The following is a 14,193-nucleotide window of genomic DNA, read 5'->3' on the forward strand; positions in this document are numbered from 1 at the left end:
ATGCTGCCATGCATGAATTTTAATTATTTTCAAATGAGTAAAATAACTTGAGTTAGGTGCTGCATTGGCGTGGCAGCGTGTTGACTTGCTATTGGCTTTGCGTGCCTGTCTTTTCCCACTGCTTGAGTAGCCTGAATAACCCTGACCCGACCCGGCCCGAATCAATTTGAACTCCGTCCCGCAGTTGCAGATTTTGTGACACGGTACCTGTATTAAAAGCCACCAAATTCCCTAGAGCTCATGATCTACACCCTAAGGTTTTAAAAGAGGAGGTGGCTGCAGAGATGGTGGATATATGTGATCTTCCAGAATTTGCTAGATTCTAGAACTGTCCCTGTGAATTTGGAAGGTAGCAAATGTGTAACCCTGCTATTCAAGAAAGGTGGGGAGAGGAAACAAGGAAGTAAAAGCCAGTTAGCCTGACACCAATAGTAGGGAAAATGATAGAATCTATTATTAGAGACTTGTTAATGGGGCACTTAAATCATCATCATCTTTTGTATGGCTTTAGAAGCAAAAGCTGTCATCACAATTTTAACGTTAAGTTCCCTAACCAGCCTAGTGCTCTGCTGGAGAACAAGTATAACTCCAGAATAAAAGCAAAATAGTGCAGATGCTGGAAATCTGAAACAAAAACAGAAAATGTTGGAAAAACTCAGAAGGCCTAACAGCATCTGTGGAGAGAAAGACGGAGTTAACGTTTCGAGTCCGTATGACTCTTCTTCAGAGCTAAAGAGAAGTAAAAATGTGATGAAATTTATACTGTTTAAGGGAGGGTGGAGCAGGTGAAGCTGGATAGAAGGCCAGTGATAGGTGGAGGCAAAGGAAATATTGACACAGACGTCATGAACAAAAGGACAAAGGGGTGTTAATGGTGGTGTTACTGACTAAAGGTGATGCTGATGGTGGCATTAAGGTAAGAAAGCAGAATGTGATAATAGCAGGACAAGGGTTAGTACTCTGGAAAGAACAACATGAACAAGTGACAGATGGCCCTTGTGGGGGTGAGGATAAAGCAATGAAAATAAGTGGATAAAAAATAAAAATTGAAAAATAAAAATCAATATTGGAAATAAGGGGATAAAAAGGGGTGAGGATGGAGGAGAGAGGTTAAGGTCTGAAGTTGTTGAACTTAATGTTAAGTCCAGAAGGCTGTAAAGTGCCTAATCAGAAGATGATGCGCTGTTCCTCCAGCTTTGTTGTGTATCACTGGAACATTGCAGCAGGCCAAGGACGGACATGTGGGCATGAGAGCAGGATGGTGTGTTGAAATGGGAAGCGACGGGAAGGTCTGGGTCATGCTTGCAGACAGACCGAAGGTGTTCCGCAAAGCGGTCACCCAGTCTGCATTTGGCCTCTCCAATGCAGAGGAGACCTCATTGGGAGCAGCGAATGCTGTAGGCCAAATTGAAGGAGGTGCAAGTGAAGCGCTGCTTTACCTGAACGGAGTGCTTGGGCCCTTGGACGGGGAGGAGGTAAAGGGGCAGGTGTTGCACCTTCTGTGATTACATGGGAAGGTGCCGTGGAAGGGGAATGAGGTGTTGGGGGTAATGGAGGAGTGGACCAGGGTGTCCCAGAGGGAACGGTCTCTATGGAATGCCGACAGGGGGGGTGAAGGGAAGATGTGTTTGGTGGTGGCATCATGCTGGGGTTGGCAGAAATGGTGGAGGATAATCCTTTGAATGTGGAGGCTGGTGGGGTGAAAAGTGAGGACAAGGAGGACCTATCATGGTTCTGGGAGGGAGAGGAAAGTGTGAGGGCAGAGGCGCGGGAGATGGGTCAAACACGGTTGAGGGCCCAGTCAACCACAGTGGGTGGGCAACCTCGGTTAAGAAGAAGGAAGACATGCCAGAGGAATTGTTTTGGAAAGTGGCATCATCAGAACAGATGCAACGGAGACAAAGGAACTGAGAGAGTGGGATGAAGTCCTTACAGGAAGCGGGGTGTGAGGAGGTGTAGTTGAGGTAGCTGTGGGAGTTGGTGAGCTTGTAATGAATATTGGTGGACAATCTTATCACCAGAAATTGAGACAGAGGTCAAGGAAGGGAAGCGAAGCATCGTAGATGGACCATGTGAAGGTGATGGAGGGGTGGAAATTGGAAGCAAAATTGATACATTTTTTCAGGACCAGATGAGAACATGAAGCAGCACTGAAACAGTCATCGATGTACCGAAAAAAGAGTTGTGGGAGGGGGCCTGAGTAGGACTGGAACAAGGAATGTTCCACATACCCCATAAAGAGACTTGCATAACTGGGGCCCATGCGGGTACCCATAGCCACACCTTTTATTTGGACCCAGACCTTCCTGGCACTTGCCATTTCAACACACCATCCTGCTGTCATGCCCACATGCCCATCCTTGGCCTGCTGCAATGTCCCAGTGAAGCCCAGCACAAAATGGAGGAACAGCACCTCATCTTCTGATTAGCCACTTTACAGCCTTCCGGACTTAACATTGAGCTCAAAAACTTCAGACCATGAACTCGCTCCTCCACCTTCAACACCTTTTACATCCCCTTTTTTCAATATTCTTTTTTATTTTTATTTTTTATGCATTTTTATTTATTTTCGTTTTTATTCTTGTTATTATTGTTTTATCCTATTTTCGATCTTTTGTCCCACCCCCACAAGGTCACTTGTTCATGTTGTTCTTTCCAGAGTGCTTACCCTTGTCCTACTATTATCACATTCTGCTTTCTGACCTTAATGCCACCATCAGCATCTCCTTTATCCAGTATCGCTATCATTAACACCCCTTTGTCCTTTTGTTCATGACATCTTTGTCAATCTCTCCTTTGCCTCCACCTATCACTGGCCTATCCAGCTTCACCTTTTCCACTCCCCCCCCCCCCCACCCCCTTAAACAGTATAAATTTCATCACATTTTTACGTCTGCAAGAAGAGTCATACGGACTCGAAATGTTAACTCTCTTTCTCTCCACAGATATGCTGTTAGACCTGCTGAGTTTTTCCAGCATTTTCAGTTTTTATAACTCCAGGATGTCGCCCTCAAGCTCGAGTTGGGGACAAGCTGTTATTATGTGCTCCGTGGTTTGGTCAGGGTTTCCGCAGTTGCAACCAGGCGAGGTTTTGAAATGCCTCTTGTAAATCATGTGGCCACGTCGGCCATACCCACTCCATATTCTAATGAGGGTTGTTCACATGTTCCAGGGGAGATTGTTGAGATAAATGAATCATAATATGACTGGACAGAGCCAACATTGATTTATGAAAGGGAAATCATGTTTAACAAATCTGCTAGAGTTTTTTTTTAACAGTGTAGCTCTTTGGTAGATAGGGGGAACTAGTGGATGCAGTGTACGTATTTGTTTTCAAAATGCTTTCAATAAGGTGGCACACATGAGGTTATTAATTATAAAATTAAGGGTAATGGCATTAGGTGTAATGTAAGGATTGAGCTTTGGTTAATGGGCATAAAACAGCGTAGGAATAAACGGGTCATTTTCGGGTTTGCTGGCTATAACTACCATGGTACTGCAAGGATCAGTGCTTGGTTCTCGGCTATTTACAATCTGTATCAATAATTTAGATGATGGGATAGAGTGAAATGTATTGTACCCAAGTTTTCTGATATAAATTTAAGTAGAAAAGTAAACTGAGGAGGACAAAAAGAGGCTGCAAGAGGATTTAAACAAATCGTGTAGGCAAAAGCATAACACGTGGAGTATAATGTGGCGAAATGTAAAGTCATCCATTTTGGTAAAAAAAAAATGAAGAATTTATTAAATGGTGAGAGATCGGGAAATGGTGGAGTTCAGAGGTTTCGGGGTGTTCTTGGATGCAAACCATAAAAAGTTAACATGCAGGTACAGCAAGAAATTAAGAAAGCAAATAGTATGTTGGCCTTTAATACAAGGGGATTGAAGTATAAGCGTAAAAAAATGCTTACTGCAGTTAATAAGGGTCTTGGTGAGACCACACCTTGAGTACAGTATACATTTTGGCCTCCTTACCTAGAGGGAGCACAACAAAGGTTTACCAGACTGATTCCTAGGATGAGAGGATTGCCCTAAGAGGAGAGATTGAGTGCATTAGACCTGTATTCTCTGGAGTTTAGAAGAATGAGAGGTGATTTCATTGAAACATATAAAATCCTTAAGGAATTGACAGGGTAGATGCTAGAAGAATGATTCCCCTGGCTGGGGAATCTAGAACTAGGGGTCGCAGTCTTAGAATAAGGAGTCGGCTGCTTGGAACTGAGATGAGACATTTCTTCACTCAAAGGTTGTGAATCTTTGGAATTCTCTACAGCGAAGAGCTATGGATGTTCAGTTTTGAGTATATTCAAGTCAAAGATCAACAGAGTTTTAGGTCCTGAGAGACTAGAGGGCTATGCAGATAGTACTGGCAGGTGTAGCTGATGTAGAAGATAAACCAGGATGTCACTGAAGGCCCTTTGAGTTTGCTCTGGCAAAATGGCTTACTGCTGCTCCTATTTCTTAAGTTCAATGGTGATGCTTAGCGCATTGGGGTGGGATAATGAGAACATGCTGAGCAGATGTATGTTAGTTCATTCTTTACTTGGTTTATCTTCTCATTATTGTTCGCCAGACTTATTGGGTTCTTGTGCAGTTTGCTTAATAAGAAATTTAAATGATTTATTTTCAATGTTTTTTATTTATACCATCAATGAGAGAAATCAGCTATTTCAGTACATGAAATATGAACAATGTTAAGCTATACATGTTATTGATTTATTTGTTATTCCATTCCTGCATCTAGATTTCTTCGTATATATTTAATTGTTGCATTTTGGGTTGTATTTGCAGTCAAGTCTAATATTTTAATGGATGAGTGAAACCATAGAACATTTTTTTCCTGCAAAAATTGCTTTGTCAAATCCTGAAAAGGTTAATTTGCCATGTACCTGGTTTTTGTAACATTTTTTTAACCAATGGTCTAGGCTGGGTGCATATTGCTTCATGATGTTGATGGTTTGTTTACAGACATGCCTGCAGAGAGTATAGAATTCACAAGGAGCTGGATCACCCCAGGATAGTCAGACTCTATGACTATTTCTCATTAGATACAGATTCGTAAGTATTTCTTTCATTAAGCCTCAGTGTGTTCTTACTATACATCTGAAGTTTCCCGAGGTTGCTGTTGAGCCTCAGTGGGTGGCAATCAGTTAATGTTGTCTTATGTACCTCTGGGTTTAGTCACTTGTCTGAGCAATGTTTCTTGCCAGTTGTGTATTGAAAGGGTTACAGCAATGCTTTTTGTTCAGTCACTCATCCAGGATTTCCATTACCAGAAATGACTTCATATTAAACATTGAGAGGCAATGGCTTCACTCAAGTCTAGGAACTACTCGGCCACCTGATCCTGACAGGCTACAAGTGGGGAGGCTCTCCTTAAGTGTGTCTGTCGGAAATACAAGCAACATCAAAGAAATTTATAGTGGAAACACCACTTTCCCCTTTAAAAAGATTTTGAACAAAAGTACACCTGACAAGACAGTTCTACCCCTTTAATGGGCCTTGGTGTTTATATTTAATCAGATGCTGTCTTAATGGTGTGATAATAACTGGGGTTTTAGCTGTCATGTGGATCTAACAAATGGGTAAAGTCCTCTTAACCAAGTCTTAGCTTGACAATGAACATTGGACTAGCAAATTTGGTGGCTTTTTAACCGGTCAACAAAGGAAGCTTCCTGCTAGGAAATTAAAGGAAAATGTGCGTATGTTACTTGTTCAGAAGTGTAAGGGAATTCATTTGGCAAAAGTATGCCTTGCACTCCGTTTTGCCATTTGTTATAGTTGCACGTTGCTGTTGAATACTTTTTAAAATTTATTTTTTCATGGGATGAGGGTGTGACTGGCAAGGCCAGCATTTATTGCCCATCCCTAATTTCCCTTGAACTTGAGTGGCTTCTTAGGCTATTTCAGAGGGCAATTAAGAGTCAAACACATTGGGCCTAGAGTCACATGTAGGCCAGACCAGATAAGAATGGCAGATTTCCTTCCCTAAAGGTAATGTGAACCAGATGGGTTCTTACGACAATCGATGATAGCTCTCATGGTCATCATTACTGAGAATAGCTTTCAATTCCAGATTTATTAATTGAGTTTAAATTGCACCCATGTCTCTGGAGCATTAACCTGGGATTCTGGATTACTAGTCCAGTGACATTACCACTATGCCACTATCTCCCCTCACATTATTTTTCAGGAGCTACATAATGTTTAACATTCTTTGTATTGCACAGGCAAATATTGTGACCCTAGGTACAGCACATGGAAAATATTGTGCTGGCACCATTGCTTAAACAGCTGTTAAACCTTTATCATTTGGATTACTTTATCAATTGTTGAAGCACAGATTGTCATCTTTCTGTCTGCAGTAATCTGAACTAGTTGTGGCTAAAAGTCCCTTGGTTGAAGGGATTGGCAAAAAGTACATGGGATAGTTGCATTTTAGAAGCACAGAGATTTTATCAGGTAGTGTACCCTGGACATGAGGGTTTATGAAACCACCAGGTTATTTGCAAGCTGAGTGCAAAACTCTTTTTTAATTGAACTTCTTTCTGCTTGATAGCACCCATTCTCTGTGCAGCAGAGTTTGTTTGAAACAACTTGGCAATAGCTCTATCAGCGGAACTTCCAGCCTTGAGAGTCACGGCTTCTTAATCCCGATTTGCTTTTAAAGTTCACCCACCCTCCCCCCAACTCTGAAAGAGATGCCAACGTTCATCAAATAGCGCATTGCCCTCTTTCAGCTGAGCAACAAAGTATACAGGAGGAGAAAGAAAGCTGCCTAGCAATTTAGGAGATGAGACATTTTGCTCCAGTTTTTGAGTTGGGCATCATCCAGAATCTTGATGGGTTTTATTGGTTCTACATTGGGGCACAGACTATGGCTTTGTCATGTAATAAATCCTCACTGGCCTGAGAGGAAACTGAGCAAGGAATTAGATGTGCTTTTCAGTTTGGCAAGATCAGTTTCATATATGACAAGACCCTAGAAAATTCCGTAGTGGCTTCCCATTGCCAAACAGTGCACTCTGTTATCTTTTAAAGTGACGCCCATCTGATTTCAAGTGAAAATATCAATGCTTATAAAAAATGCTTAGCAGTGGTTGGAGGACAGAAAGAAACAAAAACATATGATGAAGTAATGTCTTTAACTTGCTCCTCAGGTTTTGTACTGTGTTAGAGTACTGTGAAGGCAACGACCTGGATTTCTACCTGAAACAGCACAAGTTAATGTCAGAAAAGGAAGGGCGTTCCATCATCATGCAGGTGGTCAATGCTTTGAAATATCTGAATGAGATCAAGCCCCCCATCATCCACTATGACCTTAAGCCAGGTATGTATTTCTGCTGACGACCTGTCCTGCTAATAGTCCCGTTAAAAGGGCACCTTAATTAGGAACAGCCTGTTCCTACATGGACTGTGTTTGGTCTAAATACGTTGAAACTGGGAGCAAATTGACGAACTGAGATTATTGCACCAGTTATTTCTCAAACAAATTCTATGTCTGTAAAAGATTCCTGACAGAGTCCATTCACTCAATGCAACAATCATTTCTGTTAAGTTCTTTATTGAAATCAATGTTGAAAATTACACAGTCTAATTTATGCACAGAACACTGTTTTCTATAATTCATCTCTCATTTCCATTTCTTTTCCCCCCCCTCCCTACTCACATGTTAGATTCAAAAGAAGAAATGTTCTTGTCAAATGCTAGACTGTATTGTATTTTACCTACACTTTAAACCTGATAATGTGCCATTTCACATTGAGTATAATGGTTCGATGGAGGTCAAAGTTCCTTTCAGCTGGAACAGTTCTAATCCAGTATAATGTTTTTGGGCTGGTGGGGGAGCGATGGGGAAAGAATGGGGGAGTGGAAGCTATTGGTTAGCTCTTTCAAAGCTCAGCCATGATGGGCTGATTGGCCTCCTTCTATGCTAAATGCTTCTATTCTATTTTTGACAAATACCCAGATTATCGAAACCTGTTTATAATGGACAGTTATGAGCAGTTTTCTGCTGGTGCTTTATGTGTGGTGAGGGTGATTTTGGAAAGATGTGCAGGAAATTTGTTTGAGTTATGCTCAAAAGTTGGATTCAAATGTAACTGATGGGGATAAAAGCATGCTGAATTAATTTGATACAGACTAACTAACTAACCTCATTTAGATTGATTTTATTTCATTATTTTGAGTTACCTAGATCTGATAAGTTAAATGGTAATGCCACCCAATTCCCCTTACCTATCTTCTGAAATGTATGCCGTAGAGCCTGATCATGAATTTGTAGTCAAGCAAACAGCGTTGTCTGCCTGTAAGGTAATTCTTGAATAATGAATTTTTCTGTTGCTTTAAAATTCAAAGGCTGCTATTCTATAACATTAATCAAGATAAGCTCAGTGGAAAGCATTATAGAATCATAGAATGGTTACAGCATAGAAGGAAGGCATTCGGCTCTTGGCATCTGTGCCAGCTCTCTGCAACAGCAACTTGGCTAGTCCCATTCCCCTACCCTTTTCCTGTAACCCTGCAAACTCTTTATCTTCAGATAATTATCCAATAACCTTTTGAAAGTCCCAGTTGTATCCTCAACCTGCCCCACTCTCAGGCAGTACATTCCAGATTCTAACCACTCATTAAAAAGCAAATTTTTCTCATGTCGCCTTTGGTTCTTTTGCCATTCTCCTCAAATCAGTGTCCCCTGTCTCTTAACACTCCACCAATGGGAACAGCTTCTCCCTCTCTACTCTGACCAAACCCCATGATTTTGAACATCTATATTCAAGTAGGAAAGATTAAAATAGGAATGTTATGACAAATGCACATGTTTAGGTACTTAAATTTTAGAAAACTTTTGTCCTTGATCAGCTGATAACATGATAGAATTTCACATTCAGTTTGAGGATCAGAAATTTTGGTCTGAAACTACAGTGCTACCCTTGTAATTGCCTTTTTTAAATTTATGAAGACAGAGTTGGCTAAAGTGGAATGGAAAAATAGGTTAAAAGGTAAAATGGTAAACAGTGGCAGACACTTAAGGAGATATTAAGCAAGTGGACAAAAATTTGGCAGATGGTGTATAATGAGAGAAAACGTGGTTGTCCACTTTGGCAGGAAGAATAGAAAAACAAAATATTATTTAAGTAGAGAGAGACAGCAGAATGCTGCAGTACAGAGGGATCTGGGCTTCCTTGAATATAATCACAAAAGGTTAGCATGCAGTTACAGCAAGTAAGTAGGAAGCCAAGTGGAATGTTGCGCATTATTGCAAGGAGATGAAGTATAAAAGTAGGGAAGCCTTGCTATAACTGTATAGGGCGATGGTGATTCTGAACCTAGAGTACGGTTTCAAGTCTTGGCCGCCTTATTTAAGGAGGGATAATCTTCCATTGAGAGAAATTCAGAGAAGGTTCACTAGGTTGATTCCCAGGATAAAGGTGTTGCAGTAAGAAGAAAGGTTGAACAGATCGGGCCTATACTCATTGGAGTTTAGAAGAATCAGAGATAATCTTATTGAAACATTTGTTCTTATTCGTTCATGGGATGTTGATGTCACTGGCTAGGCCAGCATTTATTGTCCATCTCTAATTGTCCTTGAGAAGGTGGCGGTGAGCTGCCTCCTTGAATTGCTGCAGTCCTTGTGGTTTAAGAACACCCACAGTGCTGTTAGGGAAGGGAGTTCCAGGATTTTGACCCAGTGACAGTGAAGGAATTGCGATATATTTCCAAGTTAGGATGGTGAGTGGCTTGGAGGGGAACTTCCAGGTGGTGGTGTTACCATGTGTCTGCTGCCATTGTCCTTCTAATGGTAGCGGTTGTGGGTTTGGAAGGTGCTGTCTAAGGAGTATTGATGAGTTCCTGCAGTGCATGTTGTAGATGGCACACGCTCCTGCTACTGTGCTTTGGTGGTGGAGGGAGTGAATGTTTGTGGATGGGGTGTCCTGCATGGTGTCGAGCTTCTTGCCTGTTGTTGGAGCTGCACTCATCTTGGCAAGTGGAGAGTATTCCATCACACTCCTGACTTGGGCTATGTAGATGATGGACAGGCTTCGGGGAGTCAGGAGTCATTCGCCACAAGATTCCGAGCTCCTGACCCGCTCTTGTAGTCACAGTATTTAAATGGCTAGTCCAGTTCAGTTTCTGGTCAGTGGTGGCCCCCAGGATATTGATATTGGAGGATTCAGTGATGGTAACGAATGTCAAGGGCCAATGGTTAGATTCTCCCTTGTTGGAGATGGTCATTGTCTGGCACTTGTGTGGTGCGAATGTTACTTGCCACTTATCAGCCCAAGCCTGGATATTGTCCTGGTCTTGCTGCATTTGGTCATGGGCTACTTCAGTATCTGAGGAATCGCGAATGTTGCGGAACATTGTGCAATCAATAGCGAACAGCACCACTTCTGACCTTATGGTGGAATAAAGGTCATTGATGAAGCAGCTGAAGGTGGTTGGGCCTAGGACACTACCCTGAGGAACTCCTGCAGTGATGTCCTGGAACCGAGATGATTGACCTCCAACAACCACAACCATCTTCCTATGTGCTAGGTATGACTCCATGCAGCGGAGAGTTTTTCCTCTGATTCCCATTGAGTCCAGTTTTGCTAGGGCTTTTTGATGCCACACTTGGTCAATGCTGCCTTGATGTCAAGGGCAGTCACTCTCACCTCACCTCTGGAGTTCAGCTCTTCTTTGAACCAAGGCTGTATTGAGCTCAGGAACTGAGTGGCCCTGATGGAACCCAAACTGAGCCTCAGTGAGCAGGTTATTGCTGAGCAAGTGCTGCTAGATAGCACTGTTGATGGCCCCTTCCATCACTTTACTGATGATGGAGAGTAGACTGGTGGGACGGTAATTGGCCAGGTTGGATTTGTCCTGCTTTTTGTGTGCAGGACACACCTGGGCAATTTTCCACATTGCCAGGTAGATGCCAGTGTTGTAGCTGTACTAGAACAGCGTGACTAGTGGCGTGGCAAGTTCTGGAGCACAAGTCTTCAGTAGTATTGCCGGAATGTTGTCAGGGCCCATAGCCTTCGCAGTATCCATTTCTTCTTGTCACGTGGAGTGAATCGACTTGGCTGAAGACTGGCACCTGTGATGCTTGGGACCTCTGGAGGAGGACGAGATGGGCCATCCACTTGGCATTTTTGGCTGAAGATTGTTGCAAATGTTTCAGCCTTATCTTTTGTATTGATGTGCTGGGCTGCCCCATTATTGAGGATGGGGATATTTGTGGAACCGCCGCCTCAGTGAGTTGCTTAATTGTCCACCACTATCCACGACTGAATGTGGCAGGACTGCGGAGCTTAGATCTGATCTGTTGGTTGTGGAACTGCTTAGCTCTGTCTATCACTTGCTGCTTGTGCTGTTTGGCACTCGAGTAGTCCTGTGTTGTTGCTTCGCCAGGTTGACACCTTGGTTTTAGGTATGCCTGGTGCATGCCTTCCTGCACTCTTGATGGAACCAGGGTTGATTCCCTGGCTTGGTGGTAATGGTAGAGTGGGGGATAAGCCAGGCCATGAGGTTACAGGTTGTGTTTGAGTGCAATTCTGCTGCTGCTGATGGTCCACAGTGCCTCATGGATGCCCAGTCTTGAATTGCTAGATCTGTTTGAAATCTGTCCTATTTTGCACGGTGGTAGTGCCACACAATACGATGGCGGTTACCCTTAATGTGAAGATGGGACTTCACCAGGCAGTTCTTGTGGAGACGGTCACTCCTAACCATACTGTTATGGACAGATGCATCTGCAGCAGACAGGTTGGTGAGAATGAGTTCAAGTATGTTTTTCCCTCTTGTTGGTTCCCTCACCACCTGCCGCAGTCTCAGTCTAGCAGCCCTGTTCCTTAGGACTCAGTCATCTTGGCCTATAGCGGTTCTACTGAGGCACTCCTGGACATGGATATTGAAGTCCTCCATTCTGCGCCCTTGCAACCCTCAGTGCTTCCTCCAAGTGGTGTTCAACATGGAGGAGCACTGGTTCACCTGCTGAGGGGGGTTGGTATGTGGTAATCAGCAGGAGGTTTCCTTATCCATGTTTGACCTGATGACATTAGACTTCATGGGGCCTGGAGTTGATGTTGAGGACTCCCAGGGCACCTCCCTCCCGACTGTATGTTACTGTGCTGTGTCTGTCCTGTCTGTGGGGAACGACATACCCCGTGATGGTGTTGTCTGGTACATTATCTGCAGGTATGATTCCATGACTATGACTATGTCAGGCTGACTAGTCTGTGAGATACACCTCACAATTTTGGCACAAGCCCCTTTTGCACTTTGACAGGCTGAGTTTGCCGTTGCCATTTCCAGTGCCTAGGTCGATGACGGGTGGTCCGTCTGGTTTCATTCCTTATTGACTTTGTAGCGGTTTGATACAAACTGGGTGGCTTGCAAGCCATCTCAGAGGGCAGTTAAGAGTCACTGTGGATCTGAGGTTACATGTAGGCTGGACCGGGTAAGGACGGCAGAACCCCTTCCCTAAAGGGCATTAGTGAATCAGATGGGCTTTTACCACATCTGGTAATGTGAAGTGAGGCAGGTTTAATAAATGATCTCAGAGTAAAAGATCTCCTAGGAAAAGGTGACCATAACATGGTCGAATTTAGCATTCAGTTTGAGAGTGAGAAACTTGGGTCGGAAACAACTGTGCTAAACTTAAATCAGGGTAATTACAATGGAATGAAGGCAGAGTTGGCTGGAGTGGACTGGGAAAGGAGTTTAGCAGAAAACACGGTTGATGAACAATGGCAAAAAAAAATAGTTCATGACTCACAACAAAGATATATCCCAGTGAGAAAGAAGGATCCCAGGAAGGGGGTAAACCAATCATGGTTAACCAGGGAAGTTAAGGATAGTATCAAATTAAAAGAAAAAACATACATGGGACAACGATTAGTGGTAAGCCAGAGGATTGGGAAATTTTAAAAAACTAACAAAAGATGACCTAAAAAATAGAGGGGGAAAATAAACTTTGAAGGTAACTAGCGAGTAATATAAAAACGGACAGTAAGAACTTCTTTAAATATATAAAAAGGAAGAGAGAGGCTGAAGTGAACATAGGCCTGTTAGAGAATGAGGCCAGGGAAATAATAATGGGGAACCAGGAAATGGCAGAGAATATTTCAATAAATATTTTGCATCAGTCTTCACGGTAGAAGACACTAATAGCATTCAAAAAGTACTAAATAATCAAGGGCAAAAGAGTGGGGAGGGAAAAATCCAGTAACTATCACTAGAGAAAAAGTAGTAGGGAAACTAATGGGGCTAAAGGCCGATAAGTCACCTGGACCTGAGGGTTGCATCCTAGGATATTAAAGGGAATGGCTGCAGAGACAGTGGATGCACTGGTAGCAACCTTCTAAGAATCCTTAGATTCTGGAAAAGTCCCAGAGGACTGGAAAATTGCCAATGTAATGCCCTTATTCGAAAAGGGAGGGAGACAAAAAACAGGTAACGATAGGCCAGTTAGCTTAACATCTGTCATTGGGAAAATGTTGGAGTTTAATATAAAGGATGTAATAGCAGAGCATTTAGAAATGCATAATCTAATCAAGCACAGTCAGCATGGTTTCATGAAGGGAAAATCATGCCTGACACATTTATCAGAATTCTTTGAGGAGGTAACAGGCAGGATAGATAAAAGGGAACCAATAGATATTTGGATTTCCAAAAGACATTTGATAAGGTACCACACATAAGGCAAGAGCCCATGGTGTTGGGGATAGTATATGAGCATAGATAGAGGATTGGCTAACTAATAGAAGACAGAGTTGGGATAAGAGGAGCATTTTCAGGATGGCAACCTGAAACTGGTGGAGTGCCACAGGAATCAGTGCTGGGGCCACAATTATTTACATATATAATGACTTGGATGAGGGAAATGAATGTACTACCGCCAGTTTGCGGATGACACAAAAATAAGTGGGAAGGCAAGTGGTGAGGATGACACATAGAATCTACAGTGGGATATAGGCAGGTTAAGTGAGTGGGCAAAAATGTAGCAGGTGGAATATAATGTGGGAAAATGTGAGGCTATGCATTTTGGCAGGAAGAATAGAGGAGTTGAATATTATTTAAATGGAGAAAGACTGCAGAAAGTTACAGCACAGAGGGATTTGGGAGCCCTCGTGCATGAATCCCAAAAAGCTAACATACAAGTTCAGCAGGTAATGGGTAAGGCAAATGGAATGTTGGCCTTTATTT

At 42.7% G+C, this 14,193-nt stretch overlaps 1 protein-coding gene across 6 annotated transcripts in view; it reads left to right on the plus strand.

Annotated features, from left to right (window-relative positions):
• tlk2 (tousled-like kinase 2) overlaps positions 1 to 14,193 on the plus strand; it is a 146,240-nt gene that overhangs the window by 110,060 nt on the left and 21,987 nt on the right. For all 6 annotated transcript variants that reach the window (XM_078529826.1, XM_078529828.1, XM_078529830.1 and 3 more), the window contains 2 exons: positions 4,969 to 5,058; positions 7,161 to 7,330. In XM_078529826.1, the coding sequence (XP_078385952.1) occupies positions 4,969 to 5,058; positions 7,161 to 7,330 (260 nt within the window). The remainder of the gene's footprint in view (positions 1 to 4,968; positions 5,059 to 7,160; positions 7,331 to 14,193) is intronic.

This window comes from Cetorhinus maximus, chromosome 25 (genome assembly GCF_964194155.1).
Source record: "Cetorhinus maximus chromosome 25, sCetMax3.hap1.1, whole genome shotgun sequence".
Lineage (NCBI taxonomy): Eukaryota > Metazoa > Chordata > Chondrichthyes > Lamniformes > Cetorhinidae > Cetorhinus > Cetorhinus maximus.